Consider the following 26656-nt stretch of genomic DNA (forward strand, 5'->3'; position numbering starts at 1 on the left):
GTTCAAACTTCATCATAAAAAATTAAAATAATTATTGATTATCCATGAGAATTCATTACTTTACACATGTTTAAATTCTTCTATAGTGCAAAGTTATTTACAAAACTTTAAGGAGTCACTTTAAAATTTGGTTGGACATCAAAAATGTTATACACTGAATTATTTGTGCTAGTACCTTGATAGTGTAATTCATTTTTCCCCCTTTTTTCTTTTCAAGACAAGATTTCATGTAGTCCAGCCTGGCCTCAAACTCATTACGTACCCAAGAATTAGTCTGCATTCCCGTCCTTCCTACTTCCCAGCATTTTGGATTACAAATGTGTCATGGTCGGCTTGGTAGGGTAAAGGCAAGCTTGTGGTATATATAAACATGATACAGTTAGCCCTTAAATAAACTGGCATAGAATATATATGCAAAATAATATGTAGATTTAAACACAACTTTAAATATATAGCTGGCTAGTTTTATGCCAGCCTAACACAAGCTATAATCATCTGACAGAAGGGAATCTCAATTGAAAAAAAAAAAATGCTTCTATAAACTGTAGGGGCTGGAGAGATGGCTCAGCAGTTCAGAGGACTGGCTGCTCTTGCACAAAACAGAACATTCATCCACTTAATAAATAAACATATACATACAGCATTGCAGGTAAGCCTGTAGAACATTTTCTTCATCAGTGATTGATTGGGGAGGGCCCAGGCCATTGTGAGTGGTGCCACCCCTGGGCTGGTGGTCCTGGGTTCTATAAGAAAGCTAACTGAGCAAGTCATGAGGAACAAGTCAGTAAGCAGCACCCCTCCATGGCCTTTGCATCAGCTGTCTCCAGGTTCCTGCCCTGTCTGAGTTCCTCTCCTGACTTCCTTCAATGATGAACAGTGATGTGGAAATTTACGCCAGATAACTCTTTCCTCTCCAAGTTGCTTTTGGTCATGGTGTTTCATCACACCAATTAATAACCCTAACTAAGACATAGCTTTTTGATTTTATGATAATTAATCTTGATGTTGAGTCTTTTTCGGCTCTATTAGACCAATCACATTGTTTTTAAGGAAGACTGCGATATGCTATGCTTACAACATAGTCTTATTAAAGCAAGAAGAGAATCTCTTTCTATACCCCAAAAGACTAAACAGAATAAAGACAATGATAGAATTAATTGAATTTAACTTGTAAAGAACCAGGGCCAATGGAATGGATTTATAAAGGTGGTATCTTTTACTACTCAATTGTGGTAGTAATCAAATCAAAATAGGTCAATCAGTTGAACTTATCTAAGGACAAAAGAAGCTCTTTCATTGTTAGAAAAGCTTAGAACTTTCGAGAAACCAATATTATTCTTCCTGCCTACAAAAAATGTACACCTTCGGTTTTTGTTTCACTGTGGCCAAAAATATAGAGGGAGGATATTTCCTGGGGTTGTACCATTTATTCTATTGAATAATATCCTTTTACTCTCAACCTATTTCTTTAAGCCTACTTATTTATACTGGTGAGAATTTAAGTCTTTCAAATAGGGCATGGTTTTATTTTTAAATTATATTCATTTATTTTCTTCTTGCATTTTTATTTTTGCATGGGTGTGTGTTGTGGGTGGGTATGGGTGTGTATGTGTACACGTGGAATTCAGAGGAATACTTTAGGGAGTTGCTTCTCTCCTTTTACCAAGAGAATACAAAAATTAGACTTGCAGCAAGCACCTTTACCTACAGAGCATACACATGGTGCAATAAACTCATCAGGCTCATATATACAAATTAATAATATTTAAAAGAACCTTTGAACTACGCATGCATTCTCTGTCCCCAGGAATTGTTCTCAGTCCTATATAAAGGTACTTACATTTAGCACTATTTGTAATAACAGTAATAATAATGACAATAATAATAATAATAATAATACCAGAGAAAGGATATGCAAAAATGGAATAGCTGATAACAATTCAATGGAATGAATGAATATATAAATGCACACTGTGAAATCCAAATTTTGAATTTAATCCTGGACATTACATACATAATGGTACTATCCTACTTTTTTTTATCAATTAAAAAACAAAATACTAACATGGATACATACGTAATAAAATGTGACTGAATGTGCACCACATTTATCATAGGGGTTATTTTTAGTAGGAACAGGATGTTCAACAGGAGAATGTGATTGATAAGAGAATGTAATTTGTGTGTGGAGAATATAAAGCAAATATTAACAATCTATTCATTGTAGCTGACTAGGAGCTATGTAATATATGGTTCTTAATACTTTCCCAAGTATTTAAAACTTTCTAAATATCTAAAAAGGAAAACCCACAACCTATTGTTTTTCTTTTCTTGAGACAAATTCTCATGTGGTCCAGGATATAAAGTTTATGACTGGTATTTTACAATTCTTTAAATGTTTTGTAGGATTTGCCTGTAAAATAGATATTTATAGCTTTTTTTTTTTTTTTACAAAGTGGTTACACAGATCAGAATAAGCTACTCCAAAGTATGTCATTTTAGCAAGAGGATTGTTTTCAGTTAAAAAAACAACAGAGACTCAACTGTGTGCTGGTTGGTTTCTTGACAATTTGATATAGACAGATCTGAGAGAGAAGATCTTAATTGGGAAAATGCCTTGAAATGAGGGCATTTTCTTGATTAATGCTTGATACAGGAGGGCCTAACTTACTGGAAGTGGAGCTACATTGGCAAGTGGTCCCAGATGGGATAAGAAAGCAGGCTGAGAAGCCATGAGGAGCAAGCAAGTAAACTGTGTTTCTCCATGGCCCCTGCTTCAGTTCCTACCTCAGATCCCTGCCTTGAGTTCCTGCCCTAATTTCCTTCAACTGTGATATGGAAGAGTAAGCCACATAAACTTGCTTACTTTCCTTCTCAAGTTGGTCATGGTCTCTATCATAGCAATAAGAAGATAACAAATGCCAGGCATGGTGGCTCATGCCTATAACTCTAATTAACATTCAGGAGGTTGAGGCAGAAAGATTGCCCTGAATTAAAGTCCTGAATTAGGGCTGGGAAGAGAGTTCAGTTAGTAAAGTGTTTACCACATAAGCATGATGACCTGAGCTGAATTTTGAGAGCTCATGTAAAAAAGATGTCAGCCAGGAGTGGTGGCGCATGCTTTTAATCTCAGCACTCAGGAAGCAGCAGCAGGAGGATCTCTGAGTTTGAGGCCAGTCTGGTCTACATAGTGAGTTCCACGACAGCCAGGGCTATACAGAGACCCTATCTCAACCAACAAACAAATAAGCTACATGTGATGGCATGTGCATGTAATCCCAGCATGGGGAAGGCAAGAACACTGGATCTTTAGGGCTTGCTGGCCAGTCAGTTTACCCTACATGGTGAGTTCTAGATCAATGAGAGATCCTATCTCTAATTATCCTTGAAAAAAGTATATATTCTTTAATTGGTATGTGTATGGTCTACCTGTATATTATATTAAAAATGACATCTAGGCTGGGCGTGGTGGCTCATGCCTTTAATCCTAATCTAATTATTTTGTACTGGGATTATATGCATTCCACTACATGTGGTCAAGAGTACATTTTAGAATTCATATAAATGGAATTACAAAGCATGCATCCATTTTTGTCTGCCTTCTTTTCTACAGCATACTTTTCTAGGGATTCATCTATGTTGGATGATGGGAATATCAGTAACTTTTCTTTCTATTAACACCATGGTCTTTGTAACAATATTCCACAGTTTCTTTTAAAATTCCTCTGTTTTTAGCTTTTATTACTTTTGAGACAGGGTCTCATTCTGTAGCTCTAGGTAGCCTACAACTCCACACATAGATCAGGTTAATCTAGAAGTTATATTGATCTACCTGCTTCTGTGTCCCAAGTCTGGGATTACATGCACATCACATCACATCGCATATGTACCAGGGACCAGTTTTAACAGTTTACCTGTTGATGGACATTTAGCATTTGGAGTATGAAAAACAGAACATCAAAGCAACATTTACTAACAAATCCTTATTTTTCATGCTTAGATTAAACACTTCAGAGTAAAATGGCTGGGTCATTTTACTAGGGGTATTTTAACTTTGCATATAATTACCATACTGTTCCTTTTAAAATGTTATAAAGTGTACACATAACAAAGTCTATCTTAATTATTTTTTAATATTAGCTGCTCAGTGAGGTTAATATTCATGCCATTGTGCAACCAATACCTTAAACTCTTTTCATATAGTTTTTAAAAGACATTTTAAAATTTTGTGTGTATGGGTGTTTTGCCTCCATGTATGTCTATGTATCACACGCATACAGTGCCAGAGAGAGCACTGGATCCCCTGGAACTGAGTACAGATGGCTGTGAGCTGCCATGCAGGTGCTGGCAATAGCACCAGGGTTCTATGTAAGAGCAGCCAGTGTTCATAACTACGGAGCCATCTCTCCAGCCTCAAAGTTTTCCACATTCTGCTCGTAAGTACACGCAACTAAAAAATGGAGATGGAGATGGGATAGGTGTCCATGAACTTTTTATAACACAGGCTATTTCAGAGATAGAATTTCTATTTACAAATAATTTTACATCATGTTCCCCCTTTAACGAGATATCAACACAAAGATATTACTCAGGAAGTATGGGAACAGCAACTAGTTTTAACTAGTCTATGTATGACAAAAAAAAAAAAAAAAGGGAAAAGGGTAAAGGAACTGAGTTTGTTTTATAAATTGAATTTACTCTGTATAAAAATTAAATAATCCCAATAATCCCAAGTCTGCTTTATCACACACACCTCTTCCTGGAAGAAAAGGAAGGGAAAGTACGTACAAACGCACTCTTGATAATTAACAGTGTTTGAAAACTATTTTCTAAGTAAGATCAAAATCCATATGCAGGTAGTGGGCAACTCTGTTAGTTCCTAATCTGATTAACAACACAGGAATTCTGTATTCTACATATTTTAAAAGTCAAAAGGAATTTTGGAACACTGAAAAACACCAATTGTACCTTGTATTTCTGTTCTCTTATAGGGAAAACAAAGGAAGACTACTTTGATTTCAGCTGATTTGTAACTCTTTTTATTAAAAGCAACCATACAAAGTTGGAGAGATGGCCCAGTGGTTAAAAACACTAACTGTTCTTGAGGACAGAGTTCAGGTCCCAGCAGTAACTTCAGTCCTTAGGGATCTAATGCCTTCTCTACCCTCTGTGGTCACCCATACTCCAAGTGTGCACACCCACACACAGACATATACACATATATACATTAAAAAAATAGCATGCATCTTATTAGAAAAGTAACCATATACATCAAAAAATTACTGGCTTAAGTTATAGAAATGTTATTTATTAAGGCTGACAATATTTGCTTTACTTGAAGACTTCAGATCAGAAATCTTACTGCTTTAAATGTTTCTTGCTAGTACACTGTTTCTAATGATGATACTTGGTTTTGTGGGTTTTTTTTTTGTTTTGTTTTGTTTTTCAAGACAAGGTTTCTCTGTGTAGCCTGGGCCGTCCTGGAACTCTCTCTGTAGACCAGGCTGGCCTCGAACTCAGAGATCTGCCTTCCTCTGCCTCTCCAGTGCTGGGATTAAAGGCGTGTACCACCTGGCAATGATACTTGTAACAACAATTTTTAAAACGTTATATAAACGAGCAGAAATATCAAACGCACTGAAAGTTAATTTCTGACAACTTAAAATGGAGATTACTCAGAGGAAAGAATCTTACCTAATACAAGCTTAAATCATGAAATTCTGATCACCTCTTTAAAAAAAGATTTATTCATTTTTATTTTATGCTTTTGAGTTTTTGCCTGTCTGTCTGAAAGGGCATCATATATGTGCCTGGTATCCTTGGAGGCCAGAAGAGGGCATTAAATCCCCCACAAATGGAATTACAGATGGTTATAGTTCAACATACGAGTGCAGGTAATTGAACCCAGGTCCTCTGCAAGAGCAGCCAGTGCTCTTAACTGCTGAGCCAGCTCTTCAGTCTCCTAACCGACTCTTAACTGGTACTTACATTTAAGTGCCAATGAAGTTTGATGGACTGCCACACACCTTTAATCCAAGCACTTGAGAGGCAGAGGCATACAGATCTCTGTTAGCTGGAGGCCAGCCTCATCTACATAGTGTGTTCTGGATCAGCCAAGGCTACATAGTGAAACCATGTCTCAAAAACAAACAAACAAACAAACAAACAAAAAACAACCAACAACAATAACAACAACAACAAACAAAACAAAACAAAAAACAACCAACCAACCAAAAACAAATAAGTAAATAAAATTTTAAAAGAAAGAAATCTGGTAACTATACAGACTTTGGCACAAAGCAATCATGTCTTTTCTATCCTCGTTTGAAATGGATGGTTCCATCTGCATGGCTCTGAATATTCAGTGATAATAATGTCCAACACAAGAAACAGCAAACTGATTACAGTAAATATCGACTCACCACTGTCCTCTGTTTGTTGGGCAGGAAGACTCTAACAATAGGTTTCTGTGGTGACTTGGGGTTGTTTCGTGATCCATCTGTGGGAGTTTGAAAAACTGAAAGAGATGAAGGTAGCACTGAAAGGCTAGAAGAAGAGGAGGAGGTAACCGTGTCCATTGATGCAGAGCTAGAAACAGAAAACTCAGTTCCATTCCCCAGGGACTCCAACAGCTGTTGCTCTCTTTGCTGGAGGGCATCTAGCTTGCTGGTGTACTCTTCATAGGCCTATAAAATAAAGGAGAGTCACATAGAACCTAGAGTTTGCTTTGATAGTCACAAAAGACATATGACTTCAGTCTTTGATTATAACTTCTTTATAATCTAAAACAGGGTTTAAGCTACAAATTACAAAGCAAATACTGAAAATACTACAAATACTCTCACTTTTCAATGGAAAAATGTGTTATAGGACATTACTTTATTATGTTGGGTAACTTGATCTACATGTATCTACATGCTCCATAAATGTTAATTTAAAAAACAGTACTTCCCAATTTTCTGGTAAAAGAGTAATTTTTTTTCCAAACCACAAGTTTAGCATAAGACAAAATATGTATAAAGTATTACACTGCCTTATAGGTGTCTCTTCCTTTATATAATTCTATTTTCCAGAAAAGTTGCAGGCATATCAAGTTTCATAGACTTTGGCAACAAACAATCATTGCTATACTTATTTGAAATAGATGATTCCATTTGTGTGACTCTGAATGTAAAGTGGTAACATATGTGCATGTATGTGAGAATGGCACACACACATATACATACACAGAGAGAGAGAGAGAGAGAGAGAGAGAATGAGAATGGAAAGGAAGTGGTTATTAGAGCTATGTTAAAACTCAGGAATGAGTTACACAGTACCAGAGACCAAGTTCACACTGATCTCAGTGTCAACAACGAACCTTGGTGGGACTTAGATGATTTGTAGCTACTATCTTCTTTCTGAAATAGCTATAGTTATGTTAAAATAGTTTATTCTTTTAAAGAACCCCTTCTCATTATAGATTCCTAATTACCTCCATCCCCATCACATGCTGCTTAGCAAGTAAAAATTGATTTGATACCCTAAAACTATAGGAAACTCTGGGCCACTAACAGTATATCCTCATATATATATTCCATTTGACAAGGGCTAAAAAGTTAAATGACCTATCATATAAATTACCAAATTCTAAGAACAGCATGATACTGAAAGTAAAGAGATATAAATAATTGGAATAGAAATGTTCACCGTTCTTTCAGATAGTGGAAATCCCTTTAGCCCATAATCTACTATTGTTCCCTACCATCTTAAATAGATGTAGTACAACAAACATTTACGAAACTCTACAAGGGAGAATTGAAGATTTTAATACGGCATTTTTCATTTCTCAACAAGTTTACTAGGCTAGAAGATGGCTCAGCAGGTAAAACTGCTAGCTGAGTAAGCCTCAAGACTTGAGTTGAGTTTGCTCCCTAGAACCCACAATGGAAGGAAAGAATCAACTCCTGAAAGTTGTCTTCTAACCCCCACATGCATGTGCATGTACCTGCCATATGAGCACATCATAACACAATACACTAAGTAAAAATTTTAAAAAGATTACTGGGCTATAAAGAAACAGATGGATGTATTTTTATTTGTGTATTATGCATAAGAAATAGCATTTCTGCTATGAGGTAAGAATGTGAAATGAGGCAGGGCTTAGGAAGGCACTTATAAGGATGGAAGAAATAGGGAAGAATGAACAGAAGAATTTTAGAACCAAGTAAGAAGGTAAGATATCTTTTTTTTTTTTTTTTTTTTTTTGGTTTTTCGAGACAGGGTTTCTCTGTGTAGCTTTGCGCCTTTCCTGGAACTCACTTGATAGCCCAGGCTGGCCTCGAACTCACAGAGATCCGCCTGGCTCTGCCTCCCAGTGCTGGGATTAAAGGCGTGTGCCACCACCGCCCCGCGGTAAGATATCTTTAAGATACTGGGGAAAGCTGGGTGGTGGTGGCACGTCTTTAATCTCAGCAGTTGAAAGGCAGAGGCAAGCAGATCTCTAAGTTCAAGGCCAGCCTGGTCTACAGAGTGAGTTCCAGGACAGCTAGGGCTACACAGAAGAACCTGTCTCAAAAAGTAAAACAACAACAACAACAACAAAAACCAACAAAAAAAAGATATTGGAGGGAAAAAGCATAGCTGAATGTTATGTCATATGTAGGAAACAGCAAGAGGTTGACACTTATCTGCAGAATTTAAATGAATAATAGGTACACAGGGAAACAAGACTGGGGAAATGGGCACGGGACAAGATCTTGTTTGTTTTGTCCTATTCCGATACGTTAGTGCTTATTTTATCTTATCGTATTTTATTTTATTATTATTCCTTTAGAAGATTGTTTCCTTCGAGGAGTAGGAAGGGGGGGATCTAGATGGGAGAAGTGGGGAGGATCTAGGAGGAGCGGACGGTGGGGGAATCATAATCAGGATATATTATATGACCAACAATCTATTTTCAGTAAAAGGAAAAAAAAATTCAAAAAAGGAAGCAGGTTGGGCAAGCCATGAGGAACAAGCCATTAAGCAACACTCCTTTTTGGTCTCTGGATCAGCTCCTGCCTCCAGGTTCTTTCCTGTCTGAGTTCCTGCCTTGGCTTCCCTCAATGGACTGTGACTATGAATATGTGAGGCAAATAAACCCTTTCCTCTTCAAGTTGCTTTGGTCATGGTATTTCATCACAGTTACAGTAATCCTAACTGTCAAATCTGATTACTCTTCTAGTATCTTTCCTTAGAAATATCTTTATCTTGTCTCTAAAGGCATTTATTTCCGTTTTGTCTTCAAGACCCAGAGACACTCATACTACATAATTTACAGAGATTGAATTGATGCCAGGATCATAATCTGGAATGTTCACACCCCTGAATGAACACTATTCCACCCTGACTGTACATCTCACTAGCACATCGATAGGTTCAGGTCAACATTAATACCTTTCACACATTCCTAGAATTGGGCCTTTACTGTATTCTTTCCTGTGTGTTATGGATTATTATTCCAACACCACCATCAATTGCATGTTTGATTAGCTAAATCTTGTTGTTTTTTTTTTGATAAATTTGCTAAATTCCAATTTTTGTAAAATTTATTACTCAACCACTCCCAGTTCCTCCTCAACTTCCATCCCATCAAGATCTACCCCGTCTCTTATTAGAAAACAAACTGGCACAGTATGTACAAGTCATGTGACAGTGAGCTAGAACCTGAGAGCCAAGCGTGCCCGTGGAGCTTTTATTTCAACGGCTGCCGTTTTCACAGAAGGGATTTGAGCCTGCGCCCAGGCTGAAAATGCCGTACTCAAGATGGACTGGGCCTCGCATCAGCCTCCTGTTCTACCAGTACAAAACTTGGTACGAGAGCCCCGGGCTCCCTGAAACTTTGAAAGCATTGGAGGAGCTCAAACTCTCTTCTGGGTATCTCTGAGAGTGTGTCATTGTTTGGCTGGGGATGACAACCTCATTAATCCCTCTGCCTCCACCACAGCCATTTTTGGGGTTCTTATTTTATATTGTGGATGTTTTTGTCTCTGGCCTGGGACTTGTAGCTTTTACCTCCCAGTTGCCAGGCTTCCAAGTGTTGTGATTTGGTAGTTTTGGGTTTTGTTTTTTTCCTTTAACATTCTTTTTTTTTTTTTTTCTTTTTTCCCCCGTGTTATTAAGAAAGTGGCTCTTTTTGTTAAATGTTATTCAGCTTGCTTGTTGGGGGAGGGGTGTTGGGCTTTGTCTCTGTATGGTAGATTGATAATAAAGCTTCATAGAAATTAAAATTTAAAAAAAAGAAAGAAAACAAACTGGCTTCTAAGGGATAATAATATAAAATATAATTAATAATAATAATAATAAACATAATAATAGGGGCTCATCCTACTGTCCATTGCTGGAGGAAATAATAAAACCAGGCCACCAATTAATTCTATTACCTATTCACGCACACACAAAAAGACCCTTAAAAATTGTCTGGTTCTTAAAACTACCATTTGAACATTAAAAAAAAAAATCACACTCTTTATAATATTTATTCTTTTTCTATTTTCCCTTGAATCCTAAAATCTCCTAACATTTAATTCATGTTGAAAATAATATTATGTTCAAATTTATTCTCAAGATCAAAGCTACCAAATGAGCACTAGGCTACAGAAAGAGCTCAGAGCCAGCCTATGCAACTTAGGTCAGATGCTGTCTCAAAGTCAAAAATCAAAAGAGGGACACAGGCCTGCCCGGGTCCTCACGGCCTGGGCTGGCTGAAGACATCCTTGCAGCACCAGGCAGATAGGCACCACTATGAAGAGCAAATATATGGTGGAGAAATGGGAGAGAAAGAGAAGTAAACTGGTTCATGTACTGTAGAAAGAGGTGGAACTGAAGAAGTTAAGGCAGTGAGGAACAGGCTGATGTGGATGGCCTGCTTGCCACCCTGGGCCATGGTGACATCTGGGTCCAGGCTGCTGTCAAGGGCCATGTCTGTGTCTGTGGTCCTATCCCAGCAGGCATCTGTGTTCACATCCGTGGCCCTTGTTGTCACTTAAGGCCACATGGATGCCTGGGGTCTGGGCAGCCACCTGTGGCCGTATTAGTGTCCAAGGGCTGTGCTACTGCAGGGGCCATTGTGATCTGAGTGGCCTGCTCTGCCACCTGGTGCCATGGTGACATCCTGGCCTGAGCTGCAGCTGAGGGCCACGTCTGGGTCCATGGCCCTATTGCAGCCAGGGTCTGAGTTACGGCTGTTGCTCCAGTTACCACTGAAGGTTGTGCAAATGCCGGGGGTCTGGCCCGCCACTTGAGGCCATGTTGGTGCCTAAGAGCCATGCTGCAGCTGTGTCATATTGATCTGGGTGGCCTATTCTGTCACTAGGGGCCATGGTGACGTCCGGGGCCAGGCGGCTGCTAAGGGCCATGTCTGGGTCCATGGTCCTTTTGCAGCTGGGGTCTGTGTTGATGTCTATGGCCCATGTTGCCACCAAAAGCCACATGGATGCCTAGGATCTGGGCTGCCATCTGTGGCAACATTGGTATCTGAGGGTCTTGCTACCTCTGGGACCATGCTGAGCTAAGTGGCCTGTGCTGTCACCTGGAGCCATGATGACATCTGGGTCTGAGCTGCTACCAAAGGCCATGTCTAGGTCCGTGGCCCTACAGCAGCTAGGGTCTGTGTTGATGTCCATGGCTTCAGTTACCACTGAAGGCTGAACATATGCCTGGGGTCTCAACAGCCACCTGAGTCCATGCTGGTGTCCAAGGGCCCATGCTGCCACCGGGGCCAGGCTGATCTGAGTGACATCTGAGCTGCAGCCAAGAGCCATGACTGGGTCCATGGCCCTACTGCAGCCAAGGTCTGTGTTGATGTCCAAGGCTCCTGTTACCACCAAAGGTTGTGCACATGCTGGATTCTGAGCCACCACCTGAGGTCATGGTAACATCTGGGTCCAAGCTGCTGCTGCGGACTATGTCTGGGTCCCACGGTCCTACTGCACTGGGGTCTGTGTTGGTGTCTGTGGCTTGTGCTGCCACTGAAGCCCACATGAATGCCCAAGACCTGGGCTGCCACCCATGGCCATGCCAATTTGAGTGGCCCGAGCAGCTGATGAGGGCCATGTCTGGGCCCATGGCCCTACACCAGTCAGAGTCTGAGTTGGTATCTATGGCTCCTGTTACCACCAAGGGCTGTATGAATACCTGGGGTCTAGTCAGCCACCTGAGACCATCTTGTTGTCTGAGGACCATGCTGCCACCAGGGCCATACTGATCTGGGTGGCCGGTTCTGCCACTGGGGCCATGGTGACATCTGGGTCCAAGCTGCTGCCAAGGGCCATGTCTAGGTCTGTGGTCCTGCTGCAGCTGGGGTCTGTGTTGATCTCCATGGACCATGTTACCACAGGGGGTCATATGAACCATGTGTGTTGAAATCCAAGGGCCATGCTAAGTAGGCCCTGCCCTTCACTGGCCCTGGGAAAGCTGGCCCTGCCCCTCAATGGCCACTGCAGTAGAACAGCTGGCCCCACCCCTCGACTGAAGGGAATGGTTCCAGCAGTCTGGACTGACCAAATCAGCTACCTCCCACCCGGACCCACATCCAGGGCTTTGAGTTGGCATATCAACATCTACTCCATCTATGACCTGCTGGAGTGCTTGAAGGGACTGGTCCCATGAAACCACAGCCGCAGTATCTCCATGACTTGGGGTAACAGCAGGATATCCAAGAAGAGGTGTTTTTTTTTTTTTTTTTTTTTGAGGACCCAGTGTTGATGGTGTACCAGATGCCAGAGGCCTTGAACCAGACCAACCACTCACTGAAATAAACATTTGCAAGTAAAGCTGAGTGGACAAAAGAGTATACTGTGTGACCCATCTTAGCTCCCAATGTCCCTAAGACAAATGAAGAGGAGGCAGGAAAGATGGAGGAGTGAAGTGGTTTTTTTGTTTGTTTTGTTTTTAATTAATATTTAAAAATTTTTCTTTGGGAGGGATGCTACGGGAGTGAGGGGCACATAGGGAGGGACTGGTAAATGTGTAGGATTGGGGTGCATGATGTGAAATCCCCTCCCCCCCAAAAAAAAATCAATAAAAAATTATGTTAAAAAATGAAAAAAAAAAAAAAAAGGACTGGAGAGATGGCTCAGTGGTTAAAATCTCTGGCTGCTCTTCCAGAGGTCCTGAGTTCAATTCCCAGTAACCATATGGTGGCTTACAACCATCTATAATAGGATCTGATGCCCTCTTCTGGCACACAGGTATACATGCAGAGCACTGATACATAGAATATAAGTAAATAAAATGAAAAAAAAAAAAAAAAAAAAGGAGTGGTTGTTAGGTGTGGTGGCACCTTTAATCCCAGCACTCAGGAAGCAGAGGCAGGTGAATCTCTGAGTTCCAGGCCAGACTGGTCTAAGAGAGATCATGTCTCAAAAAAAAAAAAAAAAAAAGACAAAACAGAGTAAAGGATCTGAATAGACATTTCTTAGAAGAAGATACACAAATAGCTAGTACATGAAAAGATGCTCAAAACCATTTCTGACTAGTGAACTGCAAACCAAACTACACTGAGATACTAATCCACACCTACTAGAATGGTTACAATGAAAAGGTCATGAGAAATAACAAGTGCTGATAAGGATACAAAGAAACTGAACTCACAACCATTACCAATGGGAATGTAAAATAGTGTCAAGATAGCCAGGCGGTGGTGGCAGTGGTGGCGGTGCAGGCCTTTAATCCCAGCACTCGGGAGGCAGAGCCAGGTGGATCTCTGTGAGTTCGAGGCCAGCCTGGTCTCCAAAGTGAGTTCCATGAAAGGTGCAAAGCTACACAGAGAAACCCTGTCTCGAAAAACCAAAAAAAAAAAAAAAAAAAAAACCTCACAGAAAATCTATGGTGTGAATGTCCATGGTGGAATAACTAATATCCAGTAAGTTGAACAGCTGAATATTTATCAGTTGTTGGACAGGTTAAAAAAAAGTCCACATGGTAATTATTTGGTCAAAAAAGGAAATGTAGTACTAATCCATGCCACAGCAAGGTTAAACTGTGAAAACATTATGTTAAGCAAAAGCATCCAGTCACAAAAGGCCACTTACAAAATGTCTACAATATAGGCAAATCTACAGAGACAAAAAGATCAGTCATTTCAAGGACTGAAGGGAACAGATGCTAATGGATAAAGAATTTCTTTTGAGAAATAATGGAAATGTTTTAGAGCTTATGGTTATGGCTTCAATACTTTACAGAGATCTACTGCATCCAGGTCATTAAGTTTACCCCTCCCCCCTTTTCTGTACTGATAACTGAAACCAGGGTGCCATGCATTCTAGGCAAATAGTCTACCACTTAACTATTCTCAATCCTTGATCTTAATTTTCTGATTTTGAAACAGAGTTGCTAATTTACCTGGACTAGCTTTGAATTTGCTTGCTTCAGCCTCCCAGGTACCTGGGATTAGAGGTGTGCAATACCATGCCCATTATTAAAATTATTCTTACTGAATTTAATCTCATATTATCTAATGAAAACTTACTGTCCACAGATATATACAATGAACTGACCTACATTCTAGTACTCTTTTCATTGTAGAAATTGATGAAATGTGTCTTCAGTGTTTCCAGTTTGACATCTCAAGATGAAAAAGATTGCCACACATTTTAAGAATGCTATGTTGATTGACTGTTTTGGTTTGGATCTAAAATGCTCCCCAAAGGCCACATGTTAAAGTCAGAGCCCTTTTTATTATAGTGGTAGAACCTGTAAGAGGCAAGACCTAGTATAAGGGAATAAGACTATTAGGAACATTTCTTTTTTAAGATAGGGTTTCAATATGTAGTACTGCAGGATTGGCTGATCTGGAACTCACAGCTTGCCTCTGTCTAGTGAGTATTAAGACTAGGTCTGCCTTTGAAGAGAATACTAAATTTCTAGCTCCTTCTTGTTTTTCTCTTCGCTTCCTAGCTGCCATGAAGCAGTTATCTTGTCAACTCTGGACTCCATATATCAGGTACAGAAACAAGTAGAAAAGCGTGTAGAGCTAGCTAGATGCTAGCTAGAGCTAGAGCTAGAAGGCTTAGCAGTTAAAAGCACATGCCACCAAGCCTGAATTCAATCCTTGGGACCCACATGATGGAAAGTGAGAAATAACTCCTGAAAATTGTCTTCTGACCTCCATGTACACAACATGGCACATATTCATGCACAGACATTTGTGTGTGCACACATACACACATATAAAACAAAGAATCGTAAATAATTTTTAAAGCATTTAACACTACCTCTTCCACAGAGAAGATATTCAAATTCATTAATTGAAAATATATAGGAAAATTAGAGAAGTAGAAGAAATCCTGGAAAAAATTTTTCAAAGGCAAACACATTTTTTTTCTTTCTTTAGGATTATGGTGGTTGACAGGTAAACCATAGACCAACAAGCAAGATAAATTTCAAATTGTGTGAAGCTATGAAAGTGAAACCTGAGTTGCACCGGAGATCACAAGATGTTAGAGATATCAGAGATGTTAGATATTTGCCAAAAAGAGTTGCATACAGGGAGTAGAATCAGCCCAAGAGAGAGAGAAATGTATGTTACAGGCAAAAAAATCTGGTGGGGCTGAGCCACTGAAATCCTTTGAAACTCAAGTCCCAGACATCAGACATAGGAACTACAGAATTTTATACTCTTGGGGTTTGGTTTTGCTTTGGTCCTATATTTTTTCACCATGCTTCCATTCTACCCTTGTGGAATGGTAATATAAATTCTGTGCCACTATATATTGGAAGTATGTCATTTGCTTTTTGATTTTATAAGGGGTTACAATTAAGAGATGACCTAGAGTCTCAGAAGAGACTTTGGACTTGAAGTTGGGTTAAATGAATTTTGCATTATGATATGGCCATAAGCCTATGTGGCCAGGGACTGACTTGCAGTAGTTTGAATGAGAATATCTCCCATACTCTTAGGCATAAAAAAGAATATAAAAAGGGGGCTGGCAAGATGGTTCAGTGAATAAAGATACTTGCTACCAAACCTAACAATCTAAGTTTGATCCCTAGGACCAACACGGTTAGAAGGAGAGAACAATTCTTGAAAATTGTCTTCTGGTCTACACACATGAATGAATAAATAAGCAAATTAATTAATTTTTAAAAAAGAACTGCAACTCAGAAACTAAAACCCAAACAATCCAATTATAAATTAGACAATGGATTTACACAGACATTTCTCCAAAGAAGACGTCCACATAACCAATAAACTGTAAAAAGATCTTAACATAAAAGCCGGGCGGTGGTGGCGCACGCCTTTAATCCCAGCACTTGGGAGGCAGAGCCAGGTGGATCTCCGTGAGTTCGAGGCCAGCCTGGGCTACAGAGTGAGTTCCAGGAAAGGCGCAAAGCTACACAGAGAAACCCTGTCTCAAAAAAAAAAAAAAAAAAAAAAAAAAAGAAAAGAAAAGAAAAAGAAAAAGATCTTAACATCATAATCATTAGGGAAATGCAAAGCAAAGCCACAAGAGAATAACATTTTATATTCATTACAATGGTTATTATCAAAGCTAAAATACAAAATATTCAGTGTTGGTGAGGATGTTGAGAAAGTACAATCCTTGTGCATTTATTGATGGTAAGAAAGTAAAGTGGTGGAGGCATAATATAAAATAGTATGAGAGCCAGGCAGTGGTGGCGCATGCATTTAATTCTAGTACTTGGGAGGCAGAGGCAGGTGGATCTCTGTGAGTTCAAGACCAGCCTGGTGTATAAAGTGAGTTTCAGCACAGCCTGGACTGTTAAGACAGAGAAACCCTATCTCAAAACAAACAAACAAACAAACAAACCAATAAAAAGTATAAGAGTTCCTTTAAATAATTAAATAGAATCACTCTATGATCCTGCAATTCTACTTCTGGGTATAAACTCAAAGACATGAGGGCCAGCCAAGCCTAAGGACCACACTGCTCACCACACCTTCTCTGCCCTTTTCTATAAATTCTGGCTCAGCTCTAATCACTAGTTAGTTGTACACAAAATAAACCTACAGTACAAATGATCAGGTTACCATCAGCTTCAAATAACAGAGATTTTAAAGCCACTAAGCCTGATGACCTGAAAATTAACTCCCCCAAGTTGCTTACTGACCTCCAGACATGCGCTGTGGCGTGTGCGTGTGTGTTCAGTGAATAAATAAATATAATCTTAAAATTTGGTTTAAGAATTGAAAGCAAGAACTCAATTATCTTTCCCCCATGCTCATCTCAGCATTTTCCATAATGAGTAAAGGTGAAAGTAATCCAATCATCCAGAAATCAGGCAAGCATTCTACCACAAGTATTTCCCCTGGCAAGGAAGGAAATTTTTACACATGTACTATCCATGTTGCAACATGTATAATCCTTGAAAACATGCTAACTAAAATAAGCCAGTCACAAAAGGACAAATGCTGTATGATTCCACTATAACAGTCAAATTCACAGACACAGGAGTAAAATCATTGTTACTACAGACTATGGGGAGAAGAAAATGCAGATCTGGTAGTTAATATGTAAAATAAAAAAGATAGATGATGAAAGGTGCTGGAGATGGATTGTGGTGATGGTTACAAAATAAGATTATACTTGTTTTGTTTGTTTGTTTTGAGATGGAGTTTCTCTGTGTAACAGTCCTGGCTGTGCTGAATCTGCTAACATCATGAAAAAAATATTTTTTAAAGTGGTAAATTCAATGTATGTTTTATTCTAAACAAAACAAAACAAAACACCCAAAAAACAATAAGGACTCTTAGGGAGTGAAACTGAAAACATGAAGAACCTCAGTGGGTCATCAGGAGAACTGGCTTTTGACTTACGGCCTTCAAATTTCAGTATCTGAGTGTCAGGTTTCCACAGCGAAGCATCCCGTTATCTCCTGTCAGTCTTCTTCATGGTGTAGCAAGTGGTAATACGTGCATATTCTAAGGCCTTTGTATGTCACTGTCTACACTTCCCACCCCCACTGAAGCACAAGCTATTTAAGAGACAGACTTTTGCCTCTTACACATTTTTTTTTTAATCACCACAAACAGTACAAATATTAGCAGGTATTTACTGAATATCCCTATTTGTAGAACACTTAATTTATGTCAGGAAATATGCTATTTTGTAATGATAAACTCAATTTTTAAGTTATTACATGTAATACTATTCTCATTTTTCCTAAAATATTTCACAAATACTCAATGTAGCTGTATTGTGTAGTACTAGTTCATGAGAATAAGAATCTACTTCCTTGTCATATACTAATAAATTAACCCATTAAATTTTACTCTGATGTTACATATATCTTGAATATACAATTCAAGTTTGTATGCCTAATTCTAAAAGGAAACCAATCAAATACATCTAATAAAAGGCCAACAATTATATCACAAAGAATGGTTAAGAAAATTAGAAATGTTTAGCCTAAATAAGAGCTGCCTGGTGATAGAATAAGAGCAGAGACACAACAGGATAGCAAAACAGCAGAATAAGGCAGTGATCATTATCATAGACTTATGATTTCTCTTCCTCTTTTTAACAATTCTTTTTTCTTTTCTTTCTTTTTTTTTCTTTTGGTTTTTCGAGACATGGTTTCTCTGTGTAGCTTTGCGCCTTTCCTGGATCTTGCTCTGTAGACCAGGCTGGCTTCGAACTCACAGAGATCCGCCTGCCTCTGCCTCCTGAGTGCTGGGATTAAAGGTGTGCGCCACCACCGCCCAGCTCTTTTTTTTTTTTAAATTCAGGCAATATTTAAGTTTATAGGGGACATCTCTCAGGTTTGACATTTCCCAAATAAAACTAACCCATGTAGATTGTAATAAGTGAAAAAAAACAAGACTAAGAAATAAACAAAAACAGGCAAAGCTAATTCGTCCAATATGTTTCTAATTCTACTCTCTAAAATAACCAAACTACTATTATAAAACATTTTTATAAATTTTCCCTCAAAATTACTATAAAGAGATGCTAAAAAAACTTACCTCCAAGTATATTGATGGTGGATTATGCTCCCCACCAAATTTGTCCAATAGGGCCTCTATATGTTCTTGTGTCAACTTAATCATTTGCTTGATATTCCACACCTAAAAAATAAATAAATAAAGGAATTTAAATAAAGATCACTTAGCACACAAATTAGAAATATTTTAATGTAGAAAAATAGAACGTAGTAACTATCAGTATTCTAAGTTTTAGAGAGTTTAGAGTTTTATGATTATTAATAACTATCTTAAACTTTTTTCTATACTAGTAATAATCCCCACCTATAAGAGATTCAAATACCTGCAGAGTCAGAATAAACAGTCAAAACTGGCAATTACTATACTAGGCAAACCCAGAAATACAAATAACACGTTTTCTATACTATGGAACCTACATTTAAAATTCTATACATATATATGTACATATATACACAGAATAAATCATGAAAATCTGTTTTCATCTTCTCCCAAATTTGGGGCTGTCCACCTGAAAGAAAATGCTTTTTAGGGTTTGTTAGTGTGATGGTTAATCTTTAGTGTGAACTTGACTGATTTTTATTATTTTTTTTTTAATGAAAGAATATATTGTGCACCATCAAATAAGGCCTGGAAAAGTTTAGCCGACATCAGCTGCCTTATAGTGGTAGCCATGTGCAAGTTGAATTGTTCTAAGATGAGAACAAATGAAAGGTCAGAGTACAAGGGCTCACTGAAATTGGGATTTCAGAATTACCTAGGAGACACACCTCTAGGAGTGTCTATGAGGACATTTCCAAAGAAGTTTAATGAAGAAAGAAAAACCTACTCTGAATATGGGCTGTGTCATTCCATGAACTGAGGTCCCGGACTGAATAAAAAGGAGGAAGCAAACTGAGCACCAGCATTCATTTATCTCTTTGCTTCCCACAGATGCAATGTGACGGCTACCTCATGCTCCTGATGCCTTGTCTTCCTGTAGCCACTTCACCACACCAAAGATGGAGCCTATTTTCTTTCAAAAACTATAAGCCAAAGAAAATCATCCTTCCTTAAGTTATTTTGGTACAGAATGTACATGTATTCAGTACATGTATTTTTATTTCCTCTTAATAGTTAAATAAACATTCAATTCATGATTTAAAAATATTTAATTACATTGATTCATGTGGGTTATGTGTGCACACATGCACATACACAGGACACTGGGGAAGTCAATTCTCTCCTTCCACCATACAGGTTTTGGGGGTCAAAATCAGGTCACCAGGCTTGAAGGCAGGTGCCTTTACCCACTGAGCTATCTCATTTGTCTGCCAACTCATAATTTTTTTGTAACATTGCTAATTTCAACAGTCTACAAATTTCAATGGTTTGATGGACATAGACAGTTCCAAGAAATTTTAAGACAGGCAGATCCTTGAGTCTTGCTGGTCAATCAGCCCAGGATAATTGCAGAGCCCCAGCTCATAGTGAGAGACCTTGTCTCAAAAACCAAGGCAGGACCAATGGTATAGCTCAGTGAGTAATATCACATGTGCTCACAGACAGCATGAGAGAAAGCAGGAATGTTAAATAAACATACAGGCTTTTCTCTTCAACAGAAGGGATTTATACCTATTTCTGCTTGGAAAGCTGGGAATGGATGTAGTTAATAACCTGGTGATCTTTGCTCCTATAGGGCCAGGTCTCACCTGAATCTCCCAGACTAGACTCTCCCCAGACTCCTGAACATTGTTTCTCAGTCAATCGAACCCATTCTCATGAAAGAGGTCACAGGTACTTTGCAAAAGACATGTACTTTGTAAAAGAGTTTCAATGTAGTCATGTCCTAAACTTTACTGTGATAATTGTCACCAGAAATTTTTTCCCAATGTTGTACTATGTTTAAAAATGTCAAAAATAAACTGTTTGGAGTCAGACTCCAGGAGTTTGACCCAACACTGGCTAACTAAGTTGTGTTGAACTGGATTTCCTTCTTGTCTCACTTGAACTATTACTCTGCAAGGACCTCCAAACCCTCAATCTCTGGATCATACAATGCAAGAAGAGAAACCACTTCTGAGAGTTGTCCTCTGACCTCAACACTCAAGCACCATGGCACATGTGCACCTGTACTTATACACATGTATTACTTACACACACAAATAATAAAACAAATTGTTTTCTAAAAAGAGCATGTGAAGTGGCACAACAAGTGAGGGTACTTTCTACCAAGCCTGAATTCAATCCCCAGTGCTCTTACGGTGGAAAGAGAGAACTAAGTCCTGCAAATGGTCCTTTGACCTCCACACACTAACTATAGCAGGCTTGTGCCACTCCCCACATCATCACATACACAACAAATAAATGTAAAGTTTAAAAAAGATACTAAGGACATCCTTACATTTGTAACTGGGGTGACTCTAATCATGACTGCTATAATCCTTGCACCCTAGAAGAATGCTAGTCAATGAATACTTGGCACTCACTTGGCAGAGTCCACAGTAAGACTCCCATTTAGAAAAGAGGCCAGATTTACAGAACTGCAAAGAGTTCTACTATAATCAACTTAGTCTTTTACTCACAAGTTTTAAAGCAATGCTCAAAAGAAACTGAAAACCCAACAAATCAAAAAATTCACAACTAACAAACAAAATAACAGAACAAGGAATGGTAACTTTAAGATTCAACAATCTCCAACAAATGGGGGATGAGGAGAGGCTTAAGAGATGAGAAAAAAATGTAAGCTTAGGGATTTAATGCATTTTTGATAAATTGTGAAATAATATTTTAGAGGGATCATTTCGTGGTATGTGAATATTTTACAGATGATGTTATTATATTCAACCGAAAAATAGTACCTTGGGGCTGGAAAGATGGCTCAGTGATTAAGAGCACTTGCTGTTCTTGCAGAGTTCCCAGGTTCAGTTCCCAGCACCCACATGGCATCTACAGGCACATATATAGTGCACATACATACATGCAGGCAAATTACTCATATATGTAAAATAAATGAAATTTAAAGAAAGCAGTATCTGGCTCATTTACTATATATGGCTTTTCTTCTTCCAAAAATTTGTTTTTAGATTTTGTAATTCTAATATTAAAAATCTCGCCGGGTGGTGGTGGCGCATGCCCTTAATCCCAGCACTTGGCAGGCAGAGGCAGGCAGACCTCTGTGAGTTCGAGGCCAACCTGGGCTACAGAGTGAGTTCCAGGAAAGGTGCAAAGCTACACAGAGAAACCCTGTCTCAAAAAATTTAAAAAACAAAACAAAACAAAACAAAATCTCTCCAGTTATCCATTCAATTTGCTCTGTATACTCACTCTAATAACAAGTAGGTACTAAGAATATTGTACCACACATAGTTTATTAACTTTTATACACAGCTTATCTTATACCTCGCACTGTTTATATACTTGTCTCTATTAGCTCATTCAACTACTAACAATGCCTCCCAACAATTCAATAATTGTCTTGGTTTTAGTCCTTGACCTCATGAAATACACAATCTAGCTGCATAAAGTCAAGCATAAAGTCAGACCGTGATTAAAAAACAAACAAAAACAAAACAAAAGGTGAGCTGGGACCAGGACAGATGGGTGGCTATTAATCTGAAGGAAGAGGAGCAATCTCAGAATGCACACATGAAAGAGAAAGCCAGTAAAACAGAAGAAGAACAAATGCAAAAGCATTAGGATAGAGAAAAGAATGGTTTGTGTGTGACAGACTGATTGCATTAATGCCCCCAATTAATGGCTTTCTAATAGGCACTTCTTTTAGTCTGTAACTTTGCAAGTCTTCTTTCTACTCTGACCCTGGGCTTCTTCAAGTGACTTGGTTGTTCTTGTGATATCTTGCAACATGGTATTAGCAAACATGACCCAAGCAAAGGTTTGAAATGCAAATATGAACTACTTCTTGCTATCTTGCACAACTGAACTTTGCTTACTCTTTCACCTCTGGCCTGCTCAGCTCTAAGAACATGCCTCAGCTAGCCTACTAGCATTATGTTGTGCCATTTAAAGCTATTCTAGAATAGCTAGCTATCTAGAACCACCAACTGGTCAAAGATGCATGATTTGAACTCGGCCAATATTAGTGTAGTCCACAATAGTATGCTTTACAACGTAAAATAATGGTTGTTTATGTACTATGTAGCATGAATCTTAAAAGTTCTTATTAATAAAATCAAACCTGAGGCAGATATTGGGGTAAATGCTGGAAGGTCAGAGAACCAGAACAAGCCACAGCCACCTCACCTCACCAGTTCCTCAGCTGGTCCTGTTTCCTCAGACTGGAAGCCTCTGAGTCCTCATCCAGAATGAATCTCAGCTGAACTGTGCTGCTCAAAACCCAAAAGCTTAACCAGCCAAAAGCTGCTAGTTTCTGGTCTTCACGCCTTATATATCTTTCCTTTCTGCCATCACTCTCTGGGATTAAAGGCTCACTTTTGGGGATTAAAGGTGTGTGTCACCATGCCTGGCCGTTTCCAATGTGGCCTTGAACTCACAGAGATCCAGAGAGATTTCTGTCTCTGGAATGCTAGGATTAAAAGTGTGAGTGCCACCATTTTCTGGCCTCTATGTCTATCTAGTGGCTGTTCTATCTCTGACCCCAGATAAGTTTATTAGGATGCACAATATTTTGGGGAATACAATACCACCACAGTACTACACCTTACAATGGTTTATTAATAGAAAACACATTGTACAGGAATATGCAATAGAACACATAAAAAGTATATGTGAATGTTTCTAACAGCAATATTCCTAATAGTCAAAATGTGAAAACAAAATGGACATTGTTATGCATGCCTGTAATCCCAACACTTGGGAGATATAGGCAGGAGGTTTAGGAGTTTAAGGCCAGCCTCATCTATATAACAAGTCCAAGCACACCCTAAGATGAGACCCAATCTTAGCAAAAGTGGGGGAGGCTGATTTACAATTGGTGTTATAATACAAGGGTGTTATTAGTTTAAAACAATTCTTGATAGCTTTGATTGTGGTAAAAGGAAAGTCTATCTTTCTGAAGCTACATAAGCAAGCTACCTAGGCTTGCTCCATCAGTAACCTGAAGCATTCCCTGAGCTGCCTCTCTGGCTCTGGGGAGGTAACATCAGGTCCAACAAAAAGCTTCTCTGGTCTTTCCTGCCTATTTTTAGTTGTGTGGGCTGAGCTGGTAACACACCAAGACAGGAGCATGGTGGAGACAGTAGAACAGCAGTGGCAGCAACAGGCCAAGCTATGAAAGTGGGAAGGCAGTCAGCCAGGCGCTAGAACTGTGAAACTCAACAGTTCAAGAATGACTAGGGCAGGAAGAAGGGCAATGAAAGGCATAGGTGAGGCTAAAGGAAGACAAACAACGGTAAGGAGCCAAAGACGAGAGCTGGAGACCACAGTCACTAGAAATGTTCCAGAGGTCTATCAAATCTTTAGCGTCAAAGAGTCTCAGACACTGTGGACCAAGAGTTGTACACTGGCCAAGCTTAAGGGCCAAGAAGTTCCAACTTTCCTAGGTCTACAAAAGAGCTTTATTTAACTTAGAGGGCCTGCACTAGATCTGAGACACTAAGGGACTACTGGTCCTACCTGTTTATTGCCATTGTTTAATGCCATCAAACACTGGAAACAAAGCCTGGTAAAGATCAGCTCCTTAGGAACTTCTCCTGGCTTTTTAAAAATACAAACACAACAGCTTAAAAATAAAATCTTAATTCTTCTAAGAGGTTCTTCACATAACAGGTTGAATTTAGCCTATATCTTAATGTAGTCATTGTGTGTACATGTACAGCTTAAAGACACCTATGCTAACTGGCCTTCGTGGCACATGCCTGCAATCCCAGAACTCAGGAAGTGAAGGAAGGAAAATCACCAGTTTAAGGCCAGGCTGAGCTCTGTAGCAAGATCCAGCCTTGAAAATACAACACCAAAACCCCCACAAATAAATACATACAAAACAAGAAAGGATACTCATGTCATTGTTATTCAGTTGTTACATGTACCACGGCATTACAAATGTAGAGATTAATTGCAACTTTAAAATACCTCCAGAAAGAGTAAAATATGATTCAGCATCGAAATAAATTTTAAGTATGGGTAGTCAAATTATTAAGTATAAATAAAAGAAATTAAAACCTTAGTAGACGGCAACTGTCTGAAACATGGCATATTCAATTCGTGTCATTTAAACAGATGTAATAAAAAAGGAAGAAAGAGCCGGGCGGTGGTGGCGCACACCTGTAATCCCAGCACTCGGGAGACAGAGGCAGGTGGATCTCTGTGAGTTCGAGGCCAGCCTGGTCTACAGAGTGAGTTCCAGGACAGCCAAGGCTGTTACACAGAGAAATCCTGTCTCAGAAAACAAAGACAAAATCAAACAAAAAAACACATCGTGGCAAGAGGGACCTGAGTCCCAAAAAATGGTACTCTAGACCTCCACATGTGTATACACACACACACACACACACACACACACACACACACACAGAGAGAGAGAGAGAGAGAGAGAGAGAGAGAGAGAGAGAGAGAGAAAGAGAGAGAGAGAATAAACATTTTTTAAAAAACAGAAGCTAGTAAATTTTTAGATGTAAAATGTACATGCTTTTAAAGATTTATTTCTAAAAGAAATTTAAAAGTAGAAACAAGACAGACATGGTGGTTCATGCCTACAGTTCCAGTTAAGGTGGGAAGATAGTTTAAACCCAGGAATTCAAGGCTGGCTTTAGCAACCCAGGGAAGAGATGTGTCTCAAAAGATTAAAATGAGTAGGATAAAATTAAATTAAATTAAACACTGAAATTATATTGACAAAATAGAAACAGACTTTTAAGATACTTTAAAACTTCAAAGGAAAAGCTCAATTCCATTCTTAACATTTTAGACTGCCCCTCTCTTTGTAACTAACAGCCTTATTGCAGAGTGACACACAGCTCCTAGGTTCCCGGCAATTTTGTTATCTGAAGTTCTCAGAGGTACTTCTATTTGCACACCTTTAGAGAAACCCCCTCTTTTTCCCCCCCTCACTTAATTGGTTTTACTGGAATTCATCAGAAGAAAAGAAGTATCTGTGTTACACAGAAAACGATTAATGACGAACTCAGTATATTTTAAACACCAACAAGTGGTTAACAAAATCCATGTGAATTCTACTGTTTTTTTTCTTTTTTACATAATGAATAAAATCTGATTTCACCAAAACTCCCTGTATTTACTTAGTCTTTCCCAATCCAAACGATCTTTGTTTCAAAATTCTTTATTCACCTATGATCAGATTCCCAAAGAAGTATTTGCATTTAACACCACAATTAACAATTCAGAAAGTCCATTTTCACAAAACACTATAAATTGTTAATTGAGAAACCCCCTCTTTGTCTTAGGTCAGCAGGGAGAGAAGTTCTACTGTACTTTCCAAGTACTCTCCTGTCAGCCTTTTGCTTTCCTGAATACAGCTAAAGCAAAAAAGAGACCCATGAAGAGAATCTAAATTATTCCCTTGTCAGATTAATCATGTTCAACTTTCTTTAAAAAGTGTCTCCTTTTTTCTTTTTCTAACAAGTGACTCTGTAAAATCAAAATTACTGCCCTTTCCAAAAAAAAAAAAAAACACCTCTTAATAAATTTGTTGAAGACACAAATCACAATTTCAAGAACCTCTTAATTTTTTCCACAAAGTATGTGTATCTATTCAAGATCTGTAGAGAAAAGATAATATTTCAAATATTTCTGCCTGGAGAGTATAGCCTGAAA

The 26656-nt window shown here is 38.7% G+C and overlaps 1 protein-coding gene across 4 annotated transcripts in view; it reads right to left on the bottom strand.

The window, feature by feature from the left end:
• Positions 1-26656, bottom strand: part of Braf (B-Raf proto-oncogene, serine/threonine kinase) — a 132629-nt gene that overhangs the window by 65585 nt on the left and 40388 nt on the right. For all 4 annotated transcript variants that reach the window (XM_059257621.1, XM_059257622.1, XM_059257619.1 and 1 more), the window contains exons 2-3: positions 18950-19051; positions 6423-6686 (exon numbers count right to left, since the gene is read on the bottom strand). In XM_059257621.1, coding sequence (XP_059113604.1) covers positions 6423-6686; positions 18950-19051 — 366 coding nt within the window. The remainder of the gene's footprint in view (positions 1-6422; positions 6687-18949; positions 19052-26656) is intronic.

Source organism: Peromyscus eremicus, chromosome 3 (assembly GCF_949786415.1).
Source record: "Peromyscus eremicus chromosome 3, PerEre_H2_v1, whole genome shotgun sequence".
Lineage (NCBI taxonomy): Eukaryota > Metazoa > Chordata > Mammalia > Rodentia > Cricetidae > Peromyscus > Peromyscus eremicus.